Source organism: Ailuropoda melanoleuca, chromosome 8 (assembly GCF_002007445.2).
Source record: "Ailuropoda melanoleuca isolate Jingjing chromosome 8, ASM200744v2, whole genome shotgun sequence".
In the NCBI taxonomy this organism is placed as follows: Eukaryota; Metazoa; Chordata; class Mammalia; order Carnivora; family Ursidae; genus Ailuropoda; species Ailuropoda melanoleuca.
The window spans coordinates 127,844,909-127,871,688 of NC_048225.1; the positions used below are offsets into that span (position 1 = coordinate 127,844,909).

Sequence of the window (26,780 nt, forward strand, 5' to 3'; positions counted from 1 at the left end):
CTTTGCAGAAAGATTTGGATAGGCTAGGAGTTTGTTGGCTAGAGTGGGATGTCGGGGTTAGCAGAAGACGGAAGTATTAAGACTCTTAGCCACCGTCAGGAGGCATCGGGTGTGTTGCGAGCCTAGGGAAATGTCCAAATTCAGTCTTTTCCCTCCCGGGGACAGGTTTGAGGAACCCCTGGCCAACTTGCTGAACGAGCAGCACCGCACAGTGAAGGAGCAGCTGGAGCAGCTGAAGATGAAGAAATCCTCAGGCCGGCAGCAGCAGGAGGTAGAGAGGGTGAAGCCCCAGCCTGAGAAGGTCCATCAGACGCTGACTCTGGACCCAGCGCAGAGGGGGCGCCTCCAGCAGCAGATGCAGCAGGTGAGGCCCCTCCGGTGACGGCAGGCCCAGCCTAGCAGTTGTCCGAAAGTCAGAAACCCGTGCCTTGATGCCCGCTGAAATCATGGGGCCAGAAGATCTTCGCAGCATGGAGGACCTTGGAAGGGCATATCCTACGGGCAGGCAAGAATGCAAATGCACGTAATGATCCTCGTTTTCCAAGGTCACATTTTCCAGAGTCTTTGGTGATCCGTTCTGAATTTAACAGCCTCACTTGCTGGAGGAGTTCTAATTCCAGTCCCTCTGGTTTGAGGGTAAACTTCCTCTCGTTCTGTCATTTTGCTCAAGGGGAACAGATCTGAGATATTCACACCAAGATATGGTGCCAATCTCCTAGTCTCTTTGGAAAGCAAAACGTGTGGTAATTTTGCAGACATCTTGCTAAGGTCTTCTGGTTGCCGGAAATGACAACATTGTAACGTGTCACCATGTTATTTTCTTTCCTTTCCCAGCATGTTCAGCTCTTGACGCAAATTCACCTCCTCGCCTCCTCCAACCCCAGCCTCAGTTCGGAGGCCAGTACCACCAGGATATTTCTTGTAAGGTTCCAAGTATCCTTCACTCTAAAGACTTGGGCATCCGTTAGCTTGGGGGTCACTTCTCCTAGATGGTCACCCAGCACCACCTACATTTCCTCTTCTCTCCGGCATGTTCTAGCAGCTATTCCTGCGGCTTCCTGTGTTTGCTAAGAGAACGTCAGCCTCTGACCCCATGCGGGACCAGGGAGCATAGCCATTTCCTTAAGACTATTCCTCTGACTTTTTTATTGGGTACTCTTCCTCATCTGTTTTTTTTTTTAAGATTTTATTTATTTATTCATTATTTGGGAGAGAGAACGCGTGTGCACGAGCAGGACGAGGGGCAGAGGGACAGGGAGAAGCAGACTCCCCACCGAGCAAGGAGCCCGATGCGGGCCTCAATCCTAGACCCTGAAATCATGACCTGAGCCAAAAGCAGGCACACAACTGACTGAGCCACCCAGGCACCCCTCCTCTTCCTCATCTTTAGACCCACCCTGACTTCTTAGGTTTTTGGTACTTCTGTTCTTTTTATTGAATTCATTATCCATTCATTAGGCTCAACATTAGTATTTTGTGTATAAAATTAATCTTGGTCATGGGGCGCCTGGGTGGCTCAGTCGTTAAGTGTCTGCCTTTGGCTCAGGGCGTGATCCCAGGGTCCTGGGATTGAGCCCCACATCAGGGAGCCTGCTTCTTCCTCTCCCGCTCCCCCTGCTTGTGTTCCCACTCTTGCTGGCTGTCTCTCTCTGTCAAATAAATAAAATTAAAAAAAAAAAATTAATCTTGGTCATGACATTTTTAAGTATTTTGGAGGAAGGGCTTTTACTTTTGAAATTTCCTAGGTGTTATTCAGAGAAACCAAAAGAAAAAAATTTTAATTGTTCTCACTCTTGAGAACCTTTATTCTAGGTGGGGAGCTAGACCATCCATCCGAAAGGCTGAGGAATAAAACAAGAACAGATGAGTGTATCATAAACAGAATCCCCGAATATCTGAGGACTCTGCAAAAGAGTAGTCTTAATGGAGTGATGTTAATTATGGAGGACCGAATGACGATTTTTATCTGTTTCTGTCCTCTAGCAGGAGGGACAGATTTCCCTCAGAGGCTGGTGAGGGTCGCCGGTAGTAAGTTTCTGGGGCTGAGGTCTCCTTTGTGCCCTGTCTCCTCAGAAAGAACTGGGCACCTTCGCTCAGAGCTCTGTCGCACTCCACCAGTCCATTCCCGGCTTTCAGACCTTGTTCCAGCCCTGCAACCTGCTGGGGGCAATGCAGCTCATCGAAGACTTCAACACGCACGTCAGCATTGATTGGAGTCCTCGCAAAACCGTCAAGAAGACTGGTAGGGAACCCGTGTCCACTTCTGCTTTTTGCCTGCATTGAGAGGTGGGGGTCCCATCGCGAACTTCCCTTCCCAGGAGACAGAACATCTGTACTATCGTCCTTGGTCCTCACTGTCTGCGTTCCAGGAGGACGTGACAGTGTTTGGGCTTCCGTGAGGGCTGGGACGTGGTCCTTGGCAGATGTGAGGGCGGGAAGCAGCAAGAGAGAGGCCAGTGGGGTCTGCGGAAGATGAAAGGCTCGTGGTCAAGTTTTTACTCTCTGCTCCATTAAGATACTTTTATTTCCCTTCATGGTTGTAGTGGTATCTCCATTTTGAATGAAATGTTGATTTGGGAATTAGGCACAAATTAGAGATGCTATACATTGCCATGTTCAGTATTTTAAAGATTTGTGCAGGTTTGCTTTCTACTGTGCAGTTTTTAGTAATTTTCGAGAAGACATTTGCTGTTCCCTTGAACTGAATAATTGCTTCTGATTAGTTTCCTGGTTTAGCAGAGGAGTTGTGGTTTGAAATCCCTGACTCTTGCCATTAGATTGAATGTAGCTGAGTTCAAGTGCATTACGTTACAGACTCTGATCTCAAACGACTTTCTTAGCTCTGCAATGGTAATGAAACCCTAACCTCATGGCCTGGTAATAAATTACACATACAGTGTCCTGTGTTTTTCTTCTGGGGATATAAAAATACCATTTATGGAAGGAGAACTATGGATATAGTGGTGCTTTCCATGTCTGGAAAGGCAGATGTGCCTGAAATTGAGAGGCGTAGGCAGCAAGGCAGAAATGAGTGAGACTGAAATGCCTCGTTCCTTTTATGGTTTTTGTTCCCAACCCCAGGAGGAATCTGGGAGGACTTAATGAAAGTTAAGTAAGAATCAAATCAGATAAAGTCTGGAATACCAGATTTGTGAGGGAGACGAAAGGGGTTGGCATCTTATCCTGGAAGAAAGAAAGCATTGTTGCCGGTCCCGTCCCTTCCAAGGTCTTTGGGGGAGGAGGCAGCCGTGTTTGCCTGCACGCTGTGTGCCAGGGCTCGTGCTGCTGAGGGAAGATGAGTGTGTCCGTGTTCAGTGGCACCGAGCGGGACTCCCCGTAGGCGCATTGGGCTGAGGACGATGCTGGGAACTTCTGGGGGAGGGGAGGTGGGGACACCGCCAGGAAGGGGCAGCTCTAGCTAAATGCAGACATGCGTTCAGAAGCTTTTGTGAAGCCCTCTCTTGTTCTAGAATTTCATTTACCACAGAAGTGTTTCCTCACAGCAGACGAATTTCCCTGTTTGCCAAAACAAGTGGCTTGGATCCTGGCCACAAGCAAGGTTTTCATGTACCCAGAGCTGCTTCCAGTGTGTTCTCTGAAGGCGAAGAACCCCCAGGATAAGATTTTCTTCACCAAGGCCGAGGACAAGTAAGGGTTTGCTGTGGGGGAGCAGAAGCACCGAGGGCCCTGAGGAGAAGACCTAGTTCTTTCTCTTGAGCTCAGGGCAGTCAGGCACGTGTCACCCGGTGCGGAGCTCAGGGCAGTCAGGCACGTGTCACCCGGTGCGGACACAGGAGACCGGAAGCCGAGCCGGAGGGCCGGGCGCAGCTCTGCGGCGTGTCTGTTCCAGCAGTGCCAGGCACTGCTCTTTTTGAGGAACAATGTAAACTTTTTGGAAACATTTTAACTTGTTTTTTTGCTTTTTTACTTATTATAAAAACTAGTCTCATCGTACTGGTAGAGGAAATTTTTCAAAGGAAAAAATTTTTACCTATTATCCTAACTACCTCATGACGAAGATTTTTTTCTTTCCTTCTTTTCCTTAATTTTAAGTAAGCTCCACGCCCAGCATGGGGATGGAACTCACAACCCCAAGATCTTGAGTCACATGCTGTGCTGACTGAGCCAGCCAGGTGCCCCCTTTGATTTTTCATATAATTACTGGCAATTTAAGTATAATTTTGTTTTGCTTATTTTGACCTAACACTGTGAAATCGTTTTTCTGTGCTCTGTGCTGGAGCGCCGTCCTTGCTGTCGTTGCTGTGGGCTGTCTTCTCAGGTGCTTCCACGGCCCTGGCACGGCCGTGTTAGTGAGGCTTCAGCAAGGATCTTTGTGCATAGACCTTTTGAAAGTCTTTTGAGTTCATCCCTTTGGGTAAATTCTCAAGCGTGTGATTATTTGGTAAAAGTCAGGAACGTTTTCCTGGTTCTTGATGTGTACTGGCCCCTGCCGTCAGCACGTGGTGGGTAGGTGACTGCGATCGAATGGGTTATGTTGGGAGGCAGTATTGGTCCTGATTTAATACGTCTCACACCATGCCCATTATTCATTTCATATTTATTCTGTTAGCCCCATTCTCCTTTTGAATTTTGTTCGTGTTATTAGTGTGAAGCACGTTGTGATCTGCCATTTTTTAGTGATTCATGCCCATTTTTCCTCTTCCCGCGCCCGCTTGACTTGGGCGCGCCTGGTTGCGTCTCCGTCATCGTACTTACTAGCTGTCGGTACACACCTGCGGTTCTCTGTCAAACAGCCATTGGCTTGCACAGGAACGAGGTGTGCGCACGTCGGGGTGTACCCTGTGGGCTTCTCTGGGGAGAGGACGTTCTGCAGAACAGAAAAAGGCACGATTTAGGTCATGGCTCCTTTCTCAGTTTGCTGGCTTTAGGGCTGAAGCACTTCGAAGGGACCAAGTTTCCCAAGCTGCTGATGAGCAAGTACCTCCTGACCGGCAAGACCGCCCACCAGCTGACCGTGAGGATCAAGAACCTCAACATGAACCGGGCGCCTGACAACATCGTCAAAGTGAGTGCTCCCGCGGCGGTGCGGTCCGCGCTCCGGCTCAGCCTCGCAGCAGAGGGCCCTGGCTCCTCCCGCCAGAGCGGGCTCAGTCCCCCTCTGGCGTTTCCAGGGACGTTGACCCTTGTTCTCCTCTGGACTACCTTCCTCTGTTACGGGTATTTCTCCTAAAAATAAAATTACTCCAACTTTTTTTTTCTGTTCAGGTTATTTATTTGAGAGAGGGAGAGAGCACGAGTTGGGGGGTTGCATGGGGCGAGGGAGAAGCAGACGCCCCACCGAGCAGGGAGCCTGACTCGGGGCTCGATTCTCGGACCCCGGGATTATGACCTGAGCCGAAGGCAGATGATGAACCAGCTGAGCCAGCCAGGGGCCCCGGAGTTATTCCAGCTCTTAGAATATTTCTCAACTTCACGTTTCCCTCGAGCCACTCCTTCTGTCTCTTTCCCGCCAGCCTTCTGGAGAGGGTAGACAGCGCTCCGCTGTATCCTTCTTACCTTTTTCTATGTGGGTGTGCCTATCAAAGTTAGAAGTATATATTTTATAAAAGGTAAATAGTCTACGTGATTTAAATAGTCAAATAGTTCTGTGGGGTTTATTATGGGAAATATTTTTCTCCCTATTTTTTTTTTAAAGATTTTATTTATTTATTCAACAGAGACAGAGACAGCCAGCGAGAGAAGGAACACAAGCAGGGGGAGTGGGAGAGGAAGAAGCAGGCTCATAGCAGAGGAGCCTGATATGGGGCTCGATCCCATAAAGCCGGGATCATGCCCTGAGCCGAAGGCAGACGCTTAACCGCTGTGCCACCCAGGCGCCCCTCTCCCTATTTCTTACTGAAGTTTTTGAGGGGTGATGTGTCTACACCACCGTATCTGGGTGGCTTGCTTGTCATTGCCACCACTTGGTGCTTTGGATTGAAGCTTTATTTATTAAAGCGTGACACGGGCGACAAAGACTCAGTCCTCTGACCGCCACAGCCTTGCCATCATCATGGGTGTCTTCTGTCCCCCGGTTCTCCCACTAGACCACAGTGTTGGTTAGATCGGTTTCTGGGGTCACATTGTAGGTGTGATGAGGGCTTGGTGCATGTCCCGCATAGCTGAGTGGTGTGGTATAGCGTGATTGCTTTCCTGCCGGAGTTGGTAATTGCATTTGGGGGAGCGGGTGGGGCTTGGTCTTGTGAGGTATTACCTCACTCTATCAAGCTGTATTCAACACTGGAGTTGCCTGCAGTGCTCTGAGTCCCTGGTTCGTGTGTTCGAACAATGTAGGTGTTCTGTCACTTTCAGCTTCCTGAGGAAGGCGCTCTCCCAGCTCCGCTGATGCTATTCCCTCTAAACGTGTGGCTCTCTCGGCTCGCTGCACACCTGGCTTCTTGGGATTTTTCTCCCCCATCATCATGGGTTCATTTTGCTTCTTTCCCGTGTGCATCCTCTTAGTCCCCAAACCCACATCTTTCTTGGTCTTACTAACTTCTTGTAGCGGAGCACGTCCCCACAGCGTTCTGGGGAAGAGTGCTTGAGAATCAGGTGTGTAGATTTAAACTGGCCGTATTCCTGGTGTTCATGCTGCGTGGACGGGTCTGGAGGCCGCATCCTGGTCTGTGTGTGTGACCATTGTCACCATGTGACATAAGGTCTTACTGTTGGGAGAAACTGAGGGAAGGCTATGTGAGAGCCTTCAGTCTTACTTTTGCAACTTCTTATGACTCTAGTTATGAGGTTAGAAATAATTTTTATGAGAACGTTTTAAGGGCCTTGCTCCATTTTCTTCTCATTGCTAGTGCTGCCTCTTTAGATTTGATGCCATTTTCTCTCTTGAACCTATGTGACCTGTGCCCGCCGTGCCCCTCACCCCAGCAGCATGTAGGGTTTTTCCTTTTTTCCATTGTTTTGGGCTTTTATGGTGCTGTGGATGCCTCCGTTTGGGTCCAGTCTCATTAATTCTTCAAGGACTGGGCACCCCGCCCCCCCCTTCATGCTCCCCCTGGGCAGTACCCCAGGCCTTCCAGTGGTCTTCTCTTTCCCAACACTTTGATGTTTTGTTGTACTTTCTGGGGTGTTACTTCAGTTTTTTCTTCTGACCTTTCTGCTGAGTTAGTTCTTTATTTCTCTGGTTATATTTTTAATTTCCAATAGCTTTTTTATATTCATTGAATATTCTTTAATGGCCAATGGCAGAAGGAGTGTGGGAAGCCGGAGAGGACGAAGGCTGGACTTGTCCCCTGCGCCCCCTCCCACAGGGTGCCTGCTGGCTGCTGTGCTTGGCGGCCTCTGTCCACCTGCTGCCTGGCCGGGGAGAGGCTGCCCCTGGCTACAGCCAGCGGGGTGGGATTTGGGGGGGTCACTGCCTTTTCAACAGCTTCTGCCTGCCCTCCTCATCTTCACCTGTTTCCACTTCCAGCTTTACCCCCACTTCTCGAGGTTTCTGCTGTCTCACCCTGTGGCCAGCCTCCAACATCCGCGTTGTCGGCCCTTAACTTTTCGCCACATGACATTTGGCTTTCTTGATTCTCCTGTGTGTCTCCACTCATCCATCTGCTTTTAGTTTTGAAAATTTTGTTGCTTTCACCTTTTTTTTCTTTCTCTCTCCTTATGGGCTTTTACCTTAAAACAATGCCCTTGTTTTCATGGGGTTTTAAGAGGGACAAAGCCAAATGGATGTGTTTAATCTGTTTTTAACAGTACGTTTCTCCTTAACTCTTTAACCTCGGAAAGTGTGGATAAAGATCCCTGCAAAGATCTGGTATTTCCCCATTGGTGATGCCGTGGCTGCTCTCGTGGCCTCCTTCTGCATAGCTGTCGGGTCGGGACTGTGGCTCCCATGCTCCTGGCGCCGCTCCTTCACAAGCTGCTCTTGCCCCGCTCTGTCCACACGTCCGAGTTTGCTGGAGACTTGCAGTGTGTCGGGATGCCCTGTCTGCTCATGCTCCTGAAGTCTGTGTCCTTGGTCCAGATTGTTCTGCCCAGTGCCAGCTTCACATAGCCAACTGTTGCCAGGAATTCTTACCTGCATTGCCTCCTCAGTCTGAGCTGTGTCCCTCTGCACCTTCCCGTTTCCGCCAGCCGCCACCAGCACCCTCCCCTCCCCCAGGTCCCCCTGCTGTGATCTGTGTCTCTGTGGGACCTTGCGGTCTGGCTGTTGTCTCAGTGCACGAAGTTACAAGTTGTCCTTGAACCCCCCCCCGCCAGCTTGATCACCATATGCCAGGCTGTCCCCAGGTCCTCCGTGTTCTACCCTGCTTCCTACCCTGATGCCTGCGGCCTTGGTGTCAGCCTTCGTGACGTCTGCATTAATGCCATTGTTTTCTAACTGGTGTTTCTAATTCTGGCTCCTTCCATTGCTGCCGTGGCCACCTCGAGATAACTTCCGGGTAGAGTTCACACTGCACGGCATGGCATGGAAGGCCCCCGTGCTTTACCTCTGACTTGTCTCCGAAAGTCTCTTCACATCTCTCTGTTGTAGCCAGACCAGTCTCTTTGTGGTTCCTTAACACGTTCATGCTTTGGAACAAGAAGGGTATCTGCCCCTCCCTGCCTCCCTCAGCCAACCCTGTGCCGTCAAGATTCATCTGTAGTCGCAGCTGCTCCAGAAATGTCTTTATTGTTCAAGTGTGACGTGGGCGTCATACTTGTGTGTGCATCTTTGTACTTCTTCACAGAGAATTTCGTCTGTTTGGCTCGCTTTCCTGCTGGTGTGTGAGCTCCCCGGGAGCAGGAGCGGCCGCTCCGACTTGTGCGCTCGGCCTCTAGCGGGGGCTCTGCAGATGTGGATTGGGTGGGTGCGTGCTGTCAGTGTTGGGATTTCTGCTCATTTACGCTTAAAACTGCCGCAGTCCCTGCTTTCCCTTGCCCTCTGATGTCCTTTGCAGCGTTATTTCCTTAGTGGGAAGCTTCCATGGGTCGCGGATGAGGGTTAAGGTGCTGTCGTGACAGCTGTTGAGTAGGAGCAGATCTGAAGGCCAGTGGCTCCGACCACGCGCTTCCTTTTCTCTGTGACCTGAACTTCTCCTTGTCTGGTGATAGCGAGTGTGGCAGAATGTTCGTTAGGATTGAGAGCTTAGTGTAATTTGAAATGCAGAGCATTTAGCACGAGCTGGTTATGGTCACGTGCTAGGGGGAGGGAGGGGGCGTCTCACACTGCCGCACACTTCGCTCCCCAGCCGGACAGAGAGCAGTGTTTCTGGAGGGAATGTAACTCGTATGTCATTTCTTCATGCTCAGTTTTATAAGAAGACCAAACAGCTGCCTGTCTTGCTGAAATGCTGTGAAGAAATCCAGCCCCATCAGTGGAAGCCACCTGTTGAGAGGGAAGAGCACCGGCTTCCATTCTGGTTAAAGGTACAGCCTTCCTCCTCGAGGTGTGTAGGAAGCAGAAGGACACTAGCCCTGCCAGAGACATCGGGGGTTACTTTACACGCCCGGGGCCATAGCTGTAGGACGGGGCTTAGCAGACCTTCCTCCTTCCCCCTTCCTCTCCTGCTGCTTCCCCTATCCCCACGTGACTGTACTACCTTTGAAAAGTAGTGGGTAAAATGATATGGTGTTTCTAGAGTATGTAATTAGGATGTAGTCCTTGTAGAAATTGGATATCCTGCGAGAAAACTCCTTCTTGAAAAGATTTTTTGAGACCATCCTAGAAAGGCCCCTAAAATCCCGGAAACCCCTTTCTTTTTACCCAGTCTGACACTTGCTGGATCAGTGTGTTCTTGTTCTGATAGGCCAGTCTGCCATCCATCCAGGAGGAACTGTGGCGCATAGCGGACGGTGCCAGAGGGGTAGGAAGTGTGACCGGAGCCGCTGAGGTCAGCTCAGAGCCGGGCCTGGGAAAAGGCAGCTCGGAATTGGGGAGTGAAACTCCATACCCACTGCTGTTGCCCAAGGGTGTAGTCCTGAAGCTGAAGCCGGTGGCCAGCTGTTTCTCCAGGAGGGCCTGGAGACAGAAGCGGCCATCAGTCCTGAAGCCCCTGCTCATCAGACCCAGCCCCTCCCTCCAGCCCAGCTCCACTTCTGGGAAAACACCAGCTAGGTCAACTCAGTCTGAAGCCCCTCCGAGCAAAATGGTGGTCCGGATTCCTCACGTGATCCAGCCGGCCACTGTCTTACAGACGGTGCCAGGCGTCCCTCCACTGGGGGTCACCGGGGGCGAGAGTTTTGAGTCGCCGAAAGCACTGCCTCCCACGCCCTCTGAGGCCAGGACCAGCTTCCCTCTGTCTGAGCCCCAGACCCTGCTCTCCTCTGCCCCTGTGCCCAAGGTAATGCTGCCCTCCCTTGCTCCTTCTAAGTTTCGAAAGCCGTCTGCAAAGCCGAGAGCCTCCAAGAGAAAGGGGGCCAAGGCCTCTCTCTGTCTGGAGCCAGCCTCCCTCCTCCACCCGGTGCCCGTGATCTTCACCGTGCCCGCCACCACTGTGAAGGTCGTCAGCCTCGGCAGCGGCTGCAACGTGATCCAGCCCGTCAGCGCGGCCGTGGCCCAGGCTCCTCAGACCATTCCCATCACCACCCTCCTGGTTAACCCCACTTCCTTCCCCTGCCCATTGAACCAGCCCCTTGTGGCCTCCTCTATCCCACCCCTAATTGTTTCCAGCAACTCTGTGAGTCTTCCCGTCCCATCCACCCCTGAAGATAAGGCCCAAGTGAATGTGGACGTTGGTTGTCCTTTGGCTGAAGGGAAAAATGCCTTTCAAGGCCTAGAACCCAAATTAGAACCCCAGGAACTATCTCCTCTCTGTGCTCCCATCTTCCCCAAAGAGGAGCACAGTCCAGGGCCCCCAGCAGCAGATCGAGTGTGCCAGGAAGAGCGGCCAGAGAACAGCGCCTGTGGCTGGACTCTTGTGAAGGCCGAGGACGGGAGGCAGGCTCTGGAGCCGCTGCCGGCAGGGGACTTACAGGAAATGGTCAAGATGGAACCTCAGGACCCTGGGGAGGATGACGCCAGTGGGTCCCCTGGGCAGGACACCTGTGAGGACATCAGAGAAGAACATTCTGTGGGAGTGGACGCTGGCTTCCCAGGTGAGGAGCTGAGCGGTCCTGGCGAGCTGAGGAGACAGCCAGCCTTCCAGCAGGAGGACGAGAGGAGCGAGCCGGCTAGAACCTCGTCAGCTTCTCGGGAACCTGGGGATGAGGGAGACTCCGGAGATGTGAGCAGAGGGTCTCCCAAGATCACTTCTTCCTGTGCCGGCCCTGAAGTGGTACGCAGCAGCCCCCCGGGGAAGTGTGAGGACCTTGCCAGCGCTGACGGCCAGGCGCTGGGGACCCCGGCTGGGCCGGAGGCTGGGGGAGAGAAGGACGGGCCAGAGGAAGAGGAAGAGGAGGACTTTGACGACCTGACCCAAGATGAGGAGGATGAGATGTCATCGGCCTCTGAGGAGTCTGTGCTGTCGGTCCCGGAGCTCCAGGTGAGAGCTGGGGAGGACCCTCCGCTGTTCTGTGGCCTCAGTCACTCGCTTGATCTGTTGACAGGCCCCCTGCTTGCTTGCTGCACTTAGATAGGTCTCCTGTCATTTTTATTTGACTTTTGAATACAGTGTGGGACAGTTTTGGGGGGGCGGTTGAGGCGAGAGGGGACGAAGAGGGTGAACGTTTACTTGGGTGTTCTGTGTGACTCAGCCACTGAAATGTTAGATTGAATCACACGTGCACAATTTAAAGGCCTAAACACGTCGATCATAAGTGTGGACCCCAGCAAAGGAAAACTGTCTTCAGGGTAGAAGGCGACCTTTCAAAACACATCTTCCCCCACCCTGCGTCCTTACTCCATGCCGGGCCCTGGTGGCCGGGCCCTGGTGGCCGCACCGGTGGTCTGTGGTGAGCTGGCGCCAGCCCTGGGGACGCTGTCGGGGTCTTTGCAGGAAACGATGGAGAAACTGACCTGGCTGGCCTCTGAGAGGCGTGCGGGCCAGGAGGGCGAGTCCGAGGAGGAGAACTCCCAGGAAGAGAACTCTGAGCCTGAAGAAGAAGAGGAAGAGGAGGCAGAAGGAATGGAGAGCCTGCAGAAGGAGGACGAAATGACAGATGAAGCTGTGGGAGACCCTGCCGAGAAGCCGCCGGCCACCTTTGCCTCGCCCAGGACCACTCCGGAGGCAGAGGCCAGCAGCGCCCCGCCAGGTGAGCGGCGAGCCTGATGTGCCAGGCGGTCTCCGCCGGCCTCCTTTCTAAGTGCTGTGCCGAGTGGCTGGTCTGAAAACCAGGTGGGAGTTTTAGAGGAACTCACCTGGGACTCCTCTGCACGCTCCCCTCGCCCAAGCGTGTTTGCCTGGAGTCTTTGCAGAGAAGCGTGCTCAGACATCTCAGCTATGGCTCTTACTGGCCGCCCGGTTTGTGTTAGGCTCGTGCAAGCTTTTATGCGGGTCCTCCATGCGTCTGTCACGCATGCGGCTACGAGCTACGTTTATTTGCGGTTCCCCACCAAGACCTAGTCCCGTGAGAGCCTGGGGAGAGCCCGTATTCCCGCTCACGACTCCCGTTCTCAGTATGCAGTAGCTGAGATCCCCTTCTCACTGTGGGGAATGTGGCTGGCCTGACACACGGTCGTGCCTTCCTGCCACATTCCCACTAGCCTCTCCTGGGGCCGTCCCGGACAGCCAGTGGGATTTGGGTGGGGTGGGTGTGTGTGGCCGACGGGAGGAGTGGGGTTGGCGGGCCAGAGCAACCGTCTTTCTTGCGTGTTTTCCCAGGAGAGAGCGGCCGAGCTGCTGGGAAGGGCCGGGGCAGTCAGCGAGCTCGCAGCAGGCGGGGAAGCCGGGCCCGGGCCAGCAAGGACACGTCCAAGCTGCTGCTGCTGTATGACGAGGATATTCTCGAGCGGGACCCCCTCAGGGAGCAGAAGGATTTGGCCTTTGCTCAGGCTTATCTGACCAGGGTAGGCAGGGGCTGCTTCCCGCTACCGCCCGTCCCTACAAACAAGGCCTCTTCCAGGGACCAGTGTACAGAGTCTGATTTTTCAGGCTTCACCGCCGTCTTGTATGCCTCTGCCTTTGCTCTGTCCTGGCATTGCCCTCATATCTGTGTGAGAGAGACCGGACACAGGCTTCCGTCGTACACGGCTTGTTGCGAATCCCTCAGCATCACCCCTCATTGTTCAGAAAGCGGGGAAGGGTGATGCCACCATCATCAGTGAGGGGTGACTTTGCTGGGTTGGTTAAAGCGGGCCTTTCCTGAGCCCTCAGCTTGAGAAGGAAGACCGTTGGTGCACTGGCCAGAGAGTGGACCTCCAGGAAGCGCCCTGGTCTTCAGAGAGCTGCCCCACTGTGCCTGGCAGTTGTCCTTGGAATGTAACCCTCCAGTCCCTTTATCCCCCTAGTGAGGTGGCCTCCTAGCAGTGGTGGCCATCCCTTCCTGTCTGTTCACATTTTACCAACAGTGCTAATATGTGCATTCTCTCCCCTCATGCGATACTGTGCTGCTGAACGCTCCGCGACTATTTCAGCGTGGGGCTGAGATCAGGAAGGAGAGTTTGGGGCTGTGGGCTAGAGAAAAGCTGGCTTGGTTTTGTGGGGAGGGCCGTGATCCTTGGAGAATGAAGGCGTTTCCGTGGCCTGCCCGTGGAGAAGGAGCCGGGCCTGAATCGCCACTCCGCGTCCTCCGTGAGCCGTCGGAGGAGTGGCCTCTGCAGGGTGGCTCTGGAGTGCTCTGTACCAGGACAACTCCTCAGTCCACGGCTTTCTTGTACTGATGGCAGAATGTCTTCTCACGTAGGTTCGAGAAGCGCTGCAGCATATCCCTGGCAAGTATGAGGACTTCCTGCAGGTCATCTATGAGTTCGAGTCCAGCACTCAGAGGCAGACAGCTGTGGATCTCTACAGAAGCCTGCAGGCTCTGCTCCAGGACTGGCCTCAGCTGCTGAAGGATTTCGCTGCCTTCCTGCTGCCCGAGCAGGCTCTGGCCTGTGGATTAGTGAGTGGGCGTGTGGACGCCACACCGGGGGGCTGCTGGGTCCGGGGACGGGGCGAGCCTGGGTAGAATTGGCTAACACCGTCCCCGTCTCTCGGCGGCTCCCGCTCAGACGGCGCTGCCCTAGCCCAGAGTGATCAGTGCCCCCTTGTTTTCAAGGGGTGATCTTCCCAGCCCCTCTTCTCCCGTTTTCTTGATATGTGCATTGAGGGGTTGTACCTTTGTTGCCAGTGAAGACTGTAGGTAAATCACGCGCCCTTTGCTCCTCCCTCTTGTAAAACAGGCGTTCATTCTGACAGATACTTACTGTGTGCCCAGTGCGTGTCAGGCAGAGTGCTCGGTCCTAGGAATATAGTAATTACGAAAGAATGACGTCCTTGCCCTCACGGAGCTTCCATTCTCTTGGGGAAAGTCAGGTGATAAATAGTAAACTATATATGGTAAACGTATATAAGGATGTAAAGTAGATATGAACAGTAAAATCTGTATGACGCTTTCTAGCACTAACGCTTTGTAGAAAACTACACCAGGAAGGGGGACTAGAGAGGTGCAGGGGGAGTGGGGGGCTTGCAGTTTTATTTTGTACATGGTGGTCTGGGATAGCCACTGTGTGTGGTGACATTCAAAATGTTGGCGAGTAGGTGTCTACACGTGAGGGATATCCCAGGAGTTCAGGATTGAGAGACACGGGAACGAAGGGTAGAGTGAGTTCGTCTGGTCAGCTTGAGGCAGTCATGTGGCCCTGGGGTGGTGACCCCCCCCGCCCGAGCTGTCTCCCCATGTGAGGAGGAGCACAGGTGTGACCACTGTAGACGGTGACGAGCTGGAGCGTGTGACGTCACAGCCATGAGACAGCAGCTAGAGATGCGCACGTCTCTGGAATCTTTCCTTCGCGTCTTAGGTGTCTTGGGTTGGTCTCCCTTGCAGCCCAAGGTACATGGACGCCAGGGTCCTTCGCACAGTCTGGCGGTTGTAAACCAGAGCGCCGTCCACCCCGCTCCCCAGCCTGATGCTCTAGTTTCTTGGGCGTAGAGCCCTCCGGCCCATGCTCGCTGCACACGTGACGCTCTCGCCTTCTTTCCACTGTGGTAGTTTGAGGAGCAGCAGGCTTTCGAGAAGAGCCGCAAGTTTCTTCGGCAGCTGGAGATCTGCTTTGCAGAGAACCCCTCACACCACCAGAAGATCATCAAGGTCCTCCAGAGCTGCGCGGACTGCCTGCCCCAGGAGATCACGGAGGTGCTGTTTCCGGTCCCATTGCCTTTCTGCTGGCACCTGTGCCTATTCTCTTGCTTCGGGGGTACCTTGGACTTCGGAGGGGATGAAGAAGGCGAGGACTTTATTGGCTTTCCTGAAGCATAAACCCCTGGAACAGGGAGTGCTTGTCCCCTGAAACCAGAGCCTCACTGATCTCACAGGCTCAGGGATGCCATCAGTGCCTGGAAGGGAAGTTCAGGGAAGGAGGTGATGGGGCCGGGGGGAACTCGTCTGCTTGCTGTGCTCAGGTTGCTGCTGGAGCTGGAGGTCAGGAGGGCGGGGTGCAGAGTCATCAGGGAGCAAACGTATTATTATTCCCTTCCAGTGTAGGCACGCGAGCAGGGAGGGGACGTTGACGAAGTCTTAGCGGTTCAAGAGAGGCTTCTGTGTGTCCCTCAGTGGACTAGGAGGGTAGACCTTGGGAGCGAATGGAATTGGTTTGGGATGGCAGCCTGGACAGGCCCTGGGCACCTCATCCTTCCCTTACCACTCTCCCCAGCTCAAGACACAGATGTGGCAGCTTCTCAAGGGCCACGACCACCTGCAGGATGAGTTCTCTGTCTTCTTTGATCACCTGCGCCCAGCAGCCAGCCGGATGGGGGACTTTGAAGAGATCAACTGGACTGAGGAGAAGGAGTACGAGGTACTGGCCCTGAGGCTGCAGTGGGCTTGGGGAGGGGGACGGTCACGTGTCGGAGTGGTGCCTGCCCAGGGTCTGTGTTGAGTGGCACCCAACTCGTCCCCAGTTTGATGGTTTTGAAGAAGTGGCACTGCCCGATGTAGAGGAGGAAGACGAGCCCCCCAAGATACCCACGGCCTCCAAGAGCAAAAGAAGAAAAGAGATTGGGGTCCAAAATCATGATAAGGTACTTGGGGTTGTTGGACATCACCCGCTTGTCACGAACCACGCCTTGCGTTTTCTGAGTGTTTCCCTGGCTGGGTGTGGTGTGCGGCCTCTGGGGCCCCAGGCAGTCGCGTCAGGCTGCAGAGCCCGCGGTATGGGGTGGAGCGGGGAGGCGTGCAGTTGCTCAAGAGGCCCGCCCACGGCCGCCCCATAGGAGGATGCTCCCCGCTAGCTCTCTAGCTCAGAGCGGTTTGTCTTGCTCTTGGGTCGACTCCTTCCTTTCTGTTCGTGTGAAGAGGTAGAACCAGGCGTCCGCCCTGGAGCAGTGTCGGTGACAGCTGGTTCTCAGCTGTGAGGCGAGCTGCACGTACCTCTTGGAGGTGTTGCAGCCGGATCGCTCCTCACTTCGTTCCACGGCAGTGCCGCGAAGAGATGGTTCTTGTTTGCATTTGACCAAAGAGGAAAGGGATGTGCAGCGCAAGGCCGCTGCCAGGGCCTCGTGTCTCCTAAGTGGCAGTGCTGGGGTGAGGACCCAGGCGGTCCGGCGTCTGCTCAGACTCCCCGCCCGCCGCTGCTCATCCGGGAGGAGGCTGTTTCCCTGTGTGTCTTTTCCTCTTCCTTGGGCAACTTACTGAACCTCTGTGTCAGCCTCTTCATCGTCAGTGTTGTAATAACGGCACCGGCGTCTGGGGTCCCCGAACAGAGAGTGTCCCTGAGGGGGCCTCCCCATGCACAAAGCAACCCCTCCCACCCCGAGGGGGTCGGCAGAGGGGGGCAGAGCTCCAGGCACAGGGACGCAGGAGCGAAGGCGGTTGGTCATCCCGGGACTTTGCCTCAGATGTATCTGACTTCAGTACTGAAACATCTGGGCAGCTGGGCGGTGTCCGTTCTCTGGGTCGTTGCGGGTCAGGGACCTCTAGCAGCTGTGGTTGAGATTCCCCAGGACACAGGAAGAGCTGCTGTGCCGCGAAGGAGAAAGGGTGCTGGTCAGGGTGGGCTGGCTCAGGGGGCCCGCAGCCCCGCGTCCTCTCTGGGCACCCAGCACGCTAATGGCCGCTAACCAAGCCCAGTGTCTCCTAGGAGGCTGAGTGGCCGGACGGCGCCAAGGACTGCGCCTGTGCCTGCCATGAAGGTGGCCCTGATTCCAGGCTGAAGAAGAGCAAGAGGAGAAGCTGTGGCCACTGTGGTGGCAGGGTGAGCTGGGGCCGCCGGGGGGGGCAGCGCAGAGGTGGGGGGTGCGGAGGGGCGGCCCGGGGTGGGGAGGCGGTGCTGCCTCACTGCGTGGGGCTGTCTCCCCCCATCACACAGCGTGAGCATGCGTGCACCAGACAAATAGAATCTTTTAAAAGTATATACTGGATTTTGCTTTCTGAAGATAATCCCGGGGGTAAGGAAGGCTTTTGAAATTGAAACAAGATGAACCACTTCAAATATTTATTTCTTTTCTTTCTTGTGAAATACACAGACCATAAAAGTAATGCCAGTTCTTTAGGGTAGGGTTGGCTGGCAGCAAAAATAGAGCCCTTGGTTCTAGGAGTGGGAGAAGCAGACATTTAAAATTGTCGGTTGACCTGCTGAACATCGTGGCACGGCTGCTTCCCGTGGTCGGCCCCCGAGACAAAGGCAGTGAGGACACCCTTGACCAAGAAGGCCATCCCTTCTTGGACTTCAGGTCTGTGACGGCAAACCCTACAAGAGCAAGGAGCCCCAGGAGCTGGCGGGCAGCAGTCCCCAGCGGGAGGCCAGCCCTGGGCCTGCTGCTAAGGAAGCTGGGCAGGGCAAGGACCTGCTGGAGGAGGAGGCCACCGAGGAGCGAGAAAGCACGGAGGCGGCCCAGGGCCAGCCTGGCGGGAGTGCTGGCAGCGGAGGGATGTCCATTCCTGGTGAGTGCTCTGTCTGCCAGCCCCGCCTCCGTCCCCGTTTCCGCCTCATTCTGACACGCTTCAGGCAAGAACTTGGAGCCAGGAGAAGTCTTTGGCCGCTGGACTACCCCTTCTTTTACTAACAAGTAATAGGAAATCCTTTTGTCCGGCCTTAACTTTGCTGTGACCTCTGTCCTCTGGCAGAGTTGGGGAGTGCTACCGTTCCCGTGATGCGCACTCTCATCCCCTGCCCTCCTGACCTCCGTGATCTGCACCTGAAGACTCGGTCTTTCTGGGCTGTGGCAGTGGGACCTTGTATCTCCGTATAAGGGACTTCAGTCCCCGCCCTCGCCTCAGTCTTTGAGGTTGGGGCTCTGTCACAGTAGCCCACGTGCATGGCCCTGCGGTAACTCGGGGTCCTAGGTGCATCTTGACCCTGTCCCTCCCTCAGGTCTTTACTTTCCTCCTAAGCAGGACTGGCAGTGGGAAGCACTCCGCTGTCCCCTCAGGAAGTGACTCTTACAGACCGGCTTGTCCTGGGTGGCCCACGGCCCAGCTCGCTGGAGACGCCTCAGCTTTCCTCCCGTACCGGAGCCGCGCTCTGCACTGTGAGGAGAAGCCAGGCTGCGCATGAGGTCCTCTCCTGCCCACAGGCATCCCCCGGACAGCAGAAGGAGGGGGAGGACCAGGAGGCCGTGGGTGAGCCAGAGGCTTCCATGCCGGCCTGGGAGGCTTCAGGAACAGAGAAATGGCCTGGAACTGTGGAGCCCTCTCCTTCCTTCCTGAGTCCTGTTTCCTCAAGGACCAGAGACGTGGGGAGAAGACAGGTGTCTGAGAGATCAGACACTCCAGAGAGCTGGTTGCTGGCAGGCAGAGCTGCGGTGAAGACAGCAAACAGGATGTCCCCTGTCCGTGAATCTTCTTCATCGGGATTTGACACCTCAGAGACTTCTTCCAAAGTCCCGAGGGGAGTTCTGGCTAAAGACAGTGGAACCCAGGGCAAGGGTCCAGTGGGAGAGCCGCACCCAAAGGCCACAGAAGCTACGGTCTGTGCCAACAACAGCAAGGTCAGCTCCACTGGGGAGAAGGTGGTCCTGTGGACAAGGTAGGTAGGGGCAGGGGACACGTGTGTAAAATGCATGGAACACATCTGTGTTCCTACCCTGGGATTAATCCTGGTGTGTGGGTTCCAGGGAGGCTGACCGCGTGATTCTCACCATGTGCCAGGAGCGAGGAGCACAGCCACAGACCTTCAGCAGCATCTCCCAGCAGCTGGGGAACAAGACCCCCGCCGAGGTAAGCGGCTTCAGTACTGCTAGAGCTCAGGCCCCGGGGGCCCCAAGGAGAAGGCCAGGCAAGGAGAGGCCAGGGTGGCCAACCAAGAGATAAGCCCCAGGGGCCCTGAAGCCGGGCTTGACTCATCAGGGCAGGTGGTAGTGGCTTGAACAGAGGAAGGGCATTGGATTTTGAGGTAAAAGTCCGAGATATTCCATTCTAGTTTTGTTTTGAGGAGTGGTGTGATTTAGGGCCAAACCTGAAGCCTCTCGAGTTCCCTTATCTGTGAGGAGGACGCAGGCCTCACCACCTTACTGGGTGGAACACACGAGACTGTTCACAGGAGTATGTCATGCTTAGCAGTTGTGAAAATGCCACGTTCTCGCCCTAGGTTTCCCACCGTTTCCGAGAACTCGTGCAGCTTTTCCACACGGCCTGCGAGGCCAGCTCCGAGGAGGAGGACGACGCAACCAGTACAAGCAACACGGACCAGCTGTCTGACCGCGGGGACCTTCTGTCTGAGGAGGAGCTGGACGGGTGACTGTGGGAGCGCGTTGGTGTCATCTGCACCCACTTACCCCCGTCGGCCCCCCGAGGGAGGGCACCTGTACTGTGCTGGGATGCCCTTGAGCTCAGGACACAGAGCTGGAGGAGCCGGGGCCGAGGACAAGGACAGAGGCAGACTGGGGCTGGACGGCTGTGCCAACGTAGGTGTGGCTCAAGGTCTTCGGCAGCTGCGTGTGCTCGGCACTGGGGGAGTGTGGGGGGGCGCAGCTCCTTCTCTAGCTTCTCCCCTTGGTCCCACGGCACGTATTTATTGTTCTGAGACGTGGTCATGGTGTTTCTAAGTGTAGCACATGGCTGTGCTGGTGTAGCGAATCCAGAACACCGAGCTCCTGCACCCGCGTGTTTATTGTAAACCAGCTCTTTCCTTCGATGGGAAAACCTTAGTCCACGAGCCCGTCCCCACCCTGGTAGCACTGGGCCAGACTGCCCAGCTCCTGCAACGCCTCGTCCACGTCTCCCTGCTCCACTCCGGCATCCATGAAGCTGGCCCAGCGCCGCACATCCAGTTTGCTGAGATCTCTAGCCAAGTCTCCGAGGGTCCGGCTCAAGGTGGAAGAGGAGCAGAGGGCCCCAAGCACTGGGATGCTCTCCACGGCTATGGAGGGAGAGAAAGGGGAGCCTGCCAGTGGTGTTCCTACCTTGGGCTCTGCTGCCCAGACAGACCTGGCTGGGGCATGAACCCCGTGAATTCTGTGTGCTGTCTCCTTGGCAGGCCAGTGCTCCAGAGGAAGGCCACTCCCCTCGGGAGCCATCAAGTGAATAAAGGGATGTTTACCTGTGGACTTCAGTGCCTTCCTCTGGGCAGGCATAGAGTGACATCTCCCCTGTACGTTCGCCGCCCACGTACCTGCCCCAGATGGCGGGCCATCCAGAACCAAACCGTGCCGGCTGAGGCTTGGGGAGAAGAGGCAGGGGTACGGAGGAGCCACCTTGCAGGGTGCCAGCAGCAGGTGGGCAGAGCTGTGGGGGTGAGAGCAGCAGCTGAGTGAGAAGAAGCTGAGGAAGGTCTGGGGTGTGGCAGCAGAGCTGGCATCACACTGACCTCCTGACTCTGGGCTGCTGCTGCTGTAAGTACTGGGCCAAGACGTCTTCCCCAGTGCTGCAGGCATGGAGTGGCGAAGGCAGAGGTGTCCCTGGGGCGAGCTGACTGCCGGAACAGAGCCAAAACCACCTTTAATCTGTGGCATTGTGGATATGGAGCTGGGAATTCTTACGTTCTTAGCCATTAGCTGAAGTAGGGTGCTGAGTCTCTCTTAATTTTTTTTTTTAATATGGGGCAAAGGGAGGAAGAGGCAGTGCTATTAGGATGTCCAGACGTGTTAGGGAGAAAATGATGGGAGTCAGAAGTCTGACAAGGGCTCTTAAGAACCACCCGTCCTCACCTGGTGTGGCATGCTCTGTCTAGACCCCTCAGCACCACTGACTGGGCAAAGCAGCGTGTTCCAGAAGGATCCCCACATGCAGACAGTGGGGTCCATGCCGTGGCTCCTCCAAGCTGCACCAGGGCATCAGGAAGGGACTGGCCTGGGACCAAGGGGAAGGGGACAGTTGCTGCCGCTGTCACCACCTAAAGGTAAGGGAAACATCAAGTAAGCAAGCTTTTTCTCAGCACTGACCCATCCCTTCACAAAGCTCCACACCTTTTTTCCAGAGAAGTTCAGCATATCAGCCAGATGAACCATGGAAACTGGTGAGGAACGTAGGCGGTAAGGAACAGTGACTGTGTCCAGGGCTGTAGCCAGAATGGCAGCACAGTGGAAGGGCAGAGTGGCCTGTAAAGAGAGTACCAACAAGGGCACTTAGCCTTTTGGGTCTGGAGAGCAGAGTGTGAAGGCAGAAAGAATCCTGACAGCAGAGAGGTCCAGGTGCTTTGGGACGAAGCAGGGCTGTGCTTGGCCCAAGGCTGGACACGCAGAGGACAGTGTGCTGTACTGTGGCTGAGGTCAAGCTGAGGCTTTGCAAAGAGGGATGGTAACAAACGTGCGGTGAGGGGTCGGGCGGTGGAGGTAGGGGGAGGGCGCCGTCTCTACCTGCAGTCTGAACAAGAGCCTTGAGCCTTACGTCATAATGCAGGTGAGGGAAGGTGACTGGAGGCTCAGGTCGCAGCCCCAGGCTCCCGCCCAATGACAAGGGGCAGACCAGAGAGCTGTGAGCAGACATGTGCACCAGGCCGAAAGCTGTGTTCAGCAGACGATAGATGTTTTTCTGGGGCTCCTGGGGGACAAAAGGGTAATTGGTTTTAAGCAACTTTCTCTCTGGGCTGTCATCCCCTCGTTTCTTCCTCCCTGACCCCGGGACTGCCTTTTCCCCAAGTTCTACTCACCCCAAGACTGTAGGGACCAGGGAGCAGGCCCCAGGTTATTATGCCCCGCCCTGAATACTCGTCCTGTAGCAACTCTGTGGCCTTTGCGCCTACCCCAGAGAAGCCATTGTGCAGGTCACATAGGATCTGGAAACCCTGGAAGGAGGCGAATGATGACAGACAGTACGAGAAGAGGCTTCTGCCTGTGCCCCCCGTGCCCCACAGCTACCTGCAGGTAGTCACATTCCTCCACGTAGAAATGCAGTCTGTCCTCCAGCTCTTCCAGGTACCTGGGCTCCTTCAGGATACTCTCACCTTGGCCAAAAGCCTCCAGGCGACCTGCTTCCCTGCCATGCATGAACACAGTCCTGACTTGCAGGAACCCCGCCCTTCATCCCCCCCACCCCCAAGATCCTGTGTTCAGGAAGGGCAGAAGATGGCTTCCAGAGCCTCATCCAACACCCGTGGGGACCCAGTTCCTTTCTTCACAGCCTTTGGGGCCCCCATACCCATCGTGGTTGTACTTCTGAATCATACAGATGCTCCGGGGATGGAGGTGGACGCGGAGGAAATCTGACCAAACCCTGATGCTGCTCTCTGTGGGGATAAGTAGTTTGGGGGCTATAGCAGCGGTGAGTGGTGGGGGACCTGAAGGAAGAGCAAAAGTACATTTGTCTGTGTTCCAGTTCTGCCCAGTTCCCCATCCCGTAGTACCTGGTTGAAGTCTCACCTTTGCCATTGGGAATGGATTTGACCCTCCAGATACCATCACTACTCAGCACTCCCTGGGAGGAATGAGAAACATCTGCATTCACTTCCAGCCAGTCCAGAAACAAAAGTTAATTGATTCTCCCCGATTTTGCTGGCCACACCCTAGTGCCTCCTTTCATTCATGTAGTCCCAATTCTTTAGAAAAAAAAGTGCTTTTTCCCAAAATGCTGTTTAAGATGATCAAAATCTTTTTTTTTTCCTCTGCCCCAATGGGGGAAATCTAGTTATAGGGCTGGATTTAAAAGCTTAGAGCAGAGGCCCTCACCTCCGCACTCAGAAGGTCCTGAAGGTAAGGGTTTTGGGGATAGAGTTCCTCTTTGTGTGTGGTGAGCTTTCCCTGCCTGAAAGAAAACGGAGTTTGGTTGATGACAGCGATGGTTTCCAATTCTCCGGCTTCTGTGCACATCCCCCCCTCTGAGCACCAGATACCATGCTATCGCTGCATCTAGCTGTCTGTCCCCGTAGAGGCCACCTTCTTGTTTTAGGGAGCTCAGACTTCCTGTACAAAAGAGAACAGGCAATGTGAGGTCAAAGCCTAGCCCCTCCCCGCCTTCAGCTAATCTTCCTGGGGTCACCCGACAACCTGCTGCCACCTTCCCTCCAGCCCTTGCCTCTTCCAAGCTTTCTTGAATATGCAGGAGTTGGGGAAAAAACCCTTGTCTAGCAGAATCTGGGCTCCATCCTTCCATTCCCAGCTCAACTATGAGCTGTGGGGCCCTTCGAGAGGGCCACGATTCACCCCCTCGCCGTCTCCAGGGACGAGGGGCCCGTTCCAAAGTCGGGTCGTGAACGGAGTAAGGCTGTGCCTTCCCGTGTCCCGCAGGTGCCTGAGGACCGTGGGCGGCGGTGCCCGCGGCTGCTCCTTGCTGGTCCTGCAGCCCGGGGCGGACGCAAGCACCGCACGTCCGGGGGACGCCTGGGCGCCGGCTGACACCGGCCACCGCCTCACCCTTCAGATCCATGAGGATGAGTCTGGGCGTGTAGGTCTCCTGGCCGTGCGGCGTCCGGCCGGCCCGGTACAGGACGTCGGGGCACAGCTCCCCGGGCGGCTCCTTGGCATCGGTCGGGGCGCACAGCGCAGCATCCTGGGATGGCACAGAGGAAGGCCCGGGCTCAGCGGGGGCCGCAGGGTCGCGACCGCAGCAACGGCCCCGCGGGGTCAGCCGCCCGGGGGCCTCACCTGCTGGTTCCACCAGTGCGCTCCCACGAAACCCGAGAAGTGGCCCAACTGCAGCGTGAGCACCTCCCGGGCCCCGCCCGCCATGCCGCTCGGCTCCGCTGGGTCGCGCAGCCGCGACCGGCCTACTCACCGCTCGGTGCCGATTGGTTCGTAGTTCTGTGGGCGGGACCTCGTCCCCCGCGCTCTATTGGTGCACCGATACATCCTTTCCCCTCGGATAAGCGATTCGACAGGCGTCGGAGGCCCCGCCCACTCCCCGGCGCAGCCTGCGTGAGCCGCGCTCTCTGGGGGCGGGGCCCGGCGCGGCCGGAAGTAGCGGCGTGGGGGAGGGCGTCGCGGGGCGTTTAGTGGGCGCTAGCCTGCCTCGGTGCGCGGGTCCCGCGGGCGGCTCTGTGGAGACCGCTGCGTGTCGCGGCTGCGGCCTCCGCTTAGGGGCTGCTGCTGCTGACCACGGCGCTTCAGGAGACACACCCCTGGCCCGGAGGCTAGGCGCCCCTATTCCCGCGCCCGTCACAGCGCTCCTGGCTTCCGGCCGTGCGGACTCGCCTGGCTCCCTGTCACTTTACGGGAATGAGGCGCCGTAGGCGGCCCTTTGCTCGAGGCTGTGGGAGAAACTCTTCCTCAGCCTGCGTGTGCTTGCAGCCCCTTCCGCGGCCTCGTTGTGCGGGGACTCCGCGGACGAGGGCTCCGCTGACTGGGGGTAGGGGTCGCTCCAGCGGGCGGCGGGCGGGCGGGCGGGCGCTGCGCCTTCCTGTGCTCCTGCGCTCGCGTCCGCGGGGCGAGGCCCGGCGTGGACGCGGGCGGTCAGAAAGAAGGCTGTGCTCAGACTTGGTAGATAGCACCAACCTGTTTTCTCAAACTCGTTACCAGTGCAAACCGCCACCAGTGTAGGGGAGTCACATGTGATGCTCCACAATCTTTAAAAACTGTGGTCCTACCCATTGGTGTTCGTCACCAATGAGGTTGAGAGCTCTTCGTACGTTTATGAACCATTCGGATAGCCTTTTATTTGTGAACTGCACGTCCAGTCTCTTGGCCATGTTCTTTTGTGTTGCCTCATTGATTTGCAGGACTAGGTACTTTATTGGGGATACAAAGCCTTTGTCAGTTTTATGTGTTGAAAATACCTGTTCTGTCACTCTGGTTGCCTCTTCGTTTCCTTAAAGGGAGTTTTTGGAAGAACAGAGTTTCATTTTGTCTTTTTAAATATAGTCACATTTATGGACCGTTTCAGATATTACTAATGCTGTTTATGTTGTGTTCTGGCTCTTGATCCTGTCTGTTGGTCTGTCCAATTTCACAGGATATTTAAACACCATGTTTTTAAAGTGTCTCAGAGTCCCCAAGGAGACTAAAAAAGGGGGGAGGGTGTTGGGGTGACAGAAGAATAGCAGCTAATAAATGTAGAAGGAATGACAGAATTTAGACCGCAGCTGTCCGCTTAAGAATTTATTCTGGGGGCGCCTGGGTGGCATAGCGGTTGGGCGTCTGCCTTCGGCTCAGGGCGTGATCCTGGCGTTATGGGATCGAGCCCCACGTCAGGCTCCTCTGATATGAGCCTGCTTCTTCCTCTCCCACTCCCCTGCTTGTGTTCCCTCTCTCGCTGGCTGTCTCTATCTCTGTCGAATGAATAAACAAAATCTTTAAAACAAAAACAAAAACAAAAGAATTTATTCTGATGACGATCATCAATGGATGTTAAAACCTTTGGGTGATAATTTAGTGGAAAACAGGATGGTTTCAGGATTTCAAAGTAACACTCTACTTGTTCATTACATTGAGAAAACCTACTTTTACAGTGATGAACGCCAGAATCAAGTGACCAAATTTGGCATCAGCAGAATGAAACAAACTGCAGTGATGTCAAGTGTGCCGGATAGAAAGCATCAGCTGTGTATCGTGCTCGCCGAAAGTAACCTGTACCTGAACGGAATAATCAGACAAATCCAGAACGTGGACGATCTGTAAAATAACTGGTGTGGCATTTTCAAAAATAAACCAGAGGGTCTACTGAAGCTAAGAGGACACTAAAGAGATATTTCAGCCTAAATGTAATGTGTGAACTTTGGGGTGGGGGTGGGGTGGGGCAGCCATTGGGATAACTGGAGAAATTTAAAAATAGAGCACATTAAAAAAAATAGGGCACATATTAGAGAACATTATATTGATGATGGGTTTCTTTGGTGGGTTAATGATACCCTGGGTATGAAGGAGAATATCTTATTCCTAGGAGAAACGTGATAAAAGAAACGTGTCTGCAATTTATTTTCAAACGGTGACACTAAATAAATATGTAGAAAGATAAAGCTAGTTGACAAAAAGGTTAACAGTTGAATCTAAGTGAAAATTATATGGGATTCTTTTGTACAGCTCTCTGCATTCCTGTAGGTTTGACAGTTTTCAAAATAGTGTAAAAGGTGAGAGTAAGTCGTCTATTCTGGGCTCTTTTATGTCCACATATAATATTTAGAATTAGTTTGTCAAGTTGCACAGAAAAATTTAAAAATCTCTGGGTATTTTGATTGGGTTAGTGTTGCATCTCTATAGATCAGTTTGGGGAGAATTGACACCTTTACAGTAGTAACTTTTCTAGTTTATATTCTACCACTGATTGAGGCCTTTAAGTTTTCTCCAATAATATTTTATATTTTTATTTATAAACGTATACATATCTTGTTACATTTCTCACGTTTTTTATAATTTTGTTGCTACTGTAAATGAAATCTTTAAAATTTTTAATTTCTGTTGTTTCTGGAGAAATGCAGCTGATGTGTATACTGACATATCCAGCAACGCTGCGGTGCTCACTTAATA

At 54.4% G+C, this 26,780-nt stretch overlaps 2 protein-coding genes across 13 annotated transcripts in view; one reads left to right on the forward strand and one right to left on the reverse strand.

Annotated features, from left to right (window-relative positions):
- GON4L (gon-4 like) overlaps positions 1-20,033 on the forward strand; it is a 64,570-nt gene extending 44,537 nt beyond the window's left edge. For 4 of the 9 annotated variants that reach the window (XM_034667474.1, XM_011236116.3, XM_034667476.1 and 1 more), the window contains 18 exons: positions 166-364; positions 835-921; positions 2,074-2,242; positions 3,504-3,648; positions 4,876-5,026; positions 9,247-9,363; positions 9,744-11,417; positions 11,871-12,126; positions 12,696-12,880; positions 13,717-13,914; positions 15,004-15,147; positions 15,665-15,808; positions 15,912-16,031; positions 17,090-17,203; positions 17,682-17,892; positions 18,346-18,976; positions 19,099-19,167; positions 19,538-20,033. In XM_034667474.1, coding sequence (XP_034523365.1) covers positions 166-364; positions 835-921; positions 2,074-2,242; positions 3,504-3,648; positions 4,876-5,026; positions 9,247-9,363; positions 9,744-11,417; positions 11,871-12,126; positions 12,696-12,880; positions 13,717-13,914; positions 15,004-15,147; positions 15,665-15,808; positions 15,912-16,031; positions 17,090-17,203; positions 17,682-17,892; positions 18,346-18,976; positions 19,099-19,167; positions 19,538-19,994 — 5,071 coding nt within the window. In that variant the 3' untranslated portion in view covers positions 19,995-20,033. Of the gene's footprint in view, positions 1-165; positions 365-834; positions 922-2,073; positions 2,243-3,503; positions 3,649-4,875; positions 5,027-9,246; positions 9,364-9,743; positions 11,418-11,870; positions 12,127-12,695; positions 12,881-13,716; positions 13,915-15,003; positions 15,148-15,664; positions 15,809-15,911; positions 16,032-17,079; positions 17,204-17,543; positions 17,893-18,345; positions 18,977-19,064; positions 19,168-19,537 lie in introns of those variants that run through there. The other 5 variants (XM_034667477.1, XM_002928291.4, XM_034667475.1 and 2 more) reach the window with 4 other exon arrangements.
- Positions 20,034-20,040: 7 nt separating this feature from the next.
- MSTO1 (misato mitochondrial distribution and morphology regulator 1) lies at positions 20,041-24,121 on the reverse strand. 4 transcript variants are annotated; one of them, XM_002928280.4, is made up of 14 exons: positions 23,967-24,121; positions 23,736-23,871; positions 23,216-23,285; positions 23,052-23,127; positions 22,746-22,800; positions 22,525-22,663; positions 22,245-22,362; positions 22,037-22,171; positions 21,775-21,927; positions 21,354-21,485; positions 21,096-21,280; positions 20,756-20,860; positions 20,561-20,673; positions 20,041-20,308 (listed from the first exon to the last, which is right to left on the reverse strand). In XM_002928280.4, exons 1-14 carry the CDS (start codon positions 24,048-24,050, stop codon positions 20,094-20,096), a joined length of 1,716 nt encoding a protein of 571 aa, XP_002928326.1. In that variant the 5' UTR covers positions 24,051-24,121; the 3' UTR covers positions 20,041-20,093. The 4 variants fall into 4 exon arrangements, with proteins under 4 accessions (XP_002928326.1, XP_019664596.1, XP_019664595.1 ...); XM_019809037.2 differs by having other exon boundaries at positions 20,489-20,673; XM_019809036.2 differs by having other exon boundaries at positions 20,041-20,673.
- Positions 24,122-26,780: the final 2,659 nt, after the last annotated feature.

What these genes read in the sequence shown, in the direction of transcription:
- MSTO1 (XM_019809036.2), bottom strand. Translation starts at nt 24,050, where the DNA reads ATGGCGGGCGGGGCCCGGGAGGTGCTCACGCTGCAGTTGGGCCACTTC. An exon ending in CATCCTCATGGATCTGAAGG is followed by an intron (nt 23,286 to 23,735) that starts GTGAGGCGGTGG and finishes TCTTTTGTACAG; the next exon opens with GAAGTCTGAGCTCCCTAAAA. An exon ending in ATCCATTCCCAATGGCAAAG is followed by an intron (nt 22,664 to 22,745) that starts GTGAGACTTCAA and finishes CTCTTCCTTCAG; the next exon opens with GTCCCCCACCACTCACCGCT.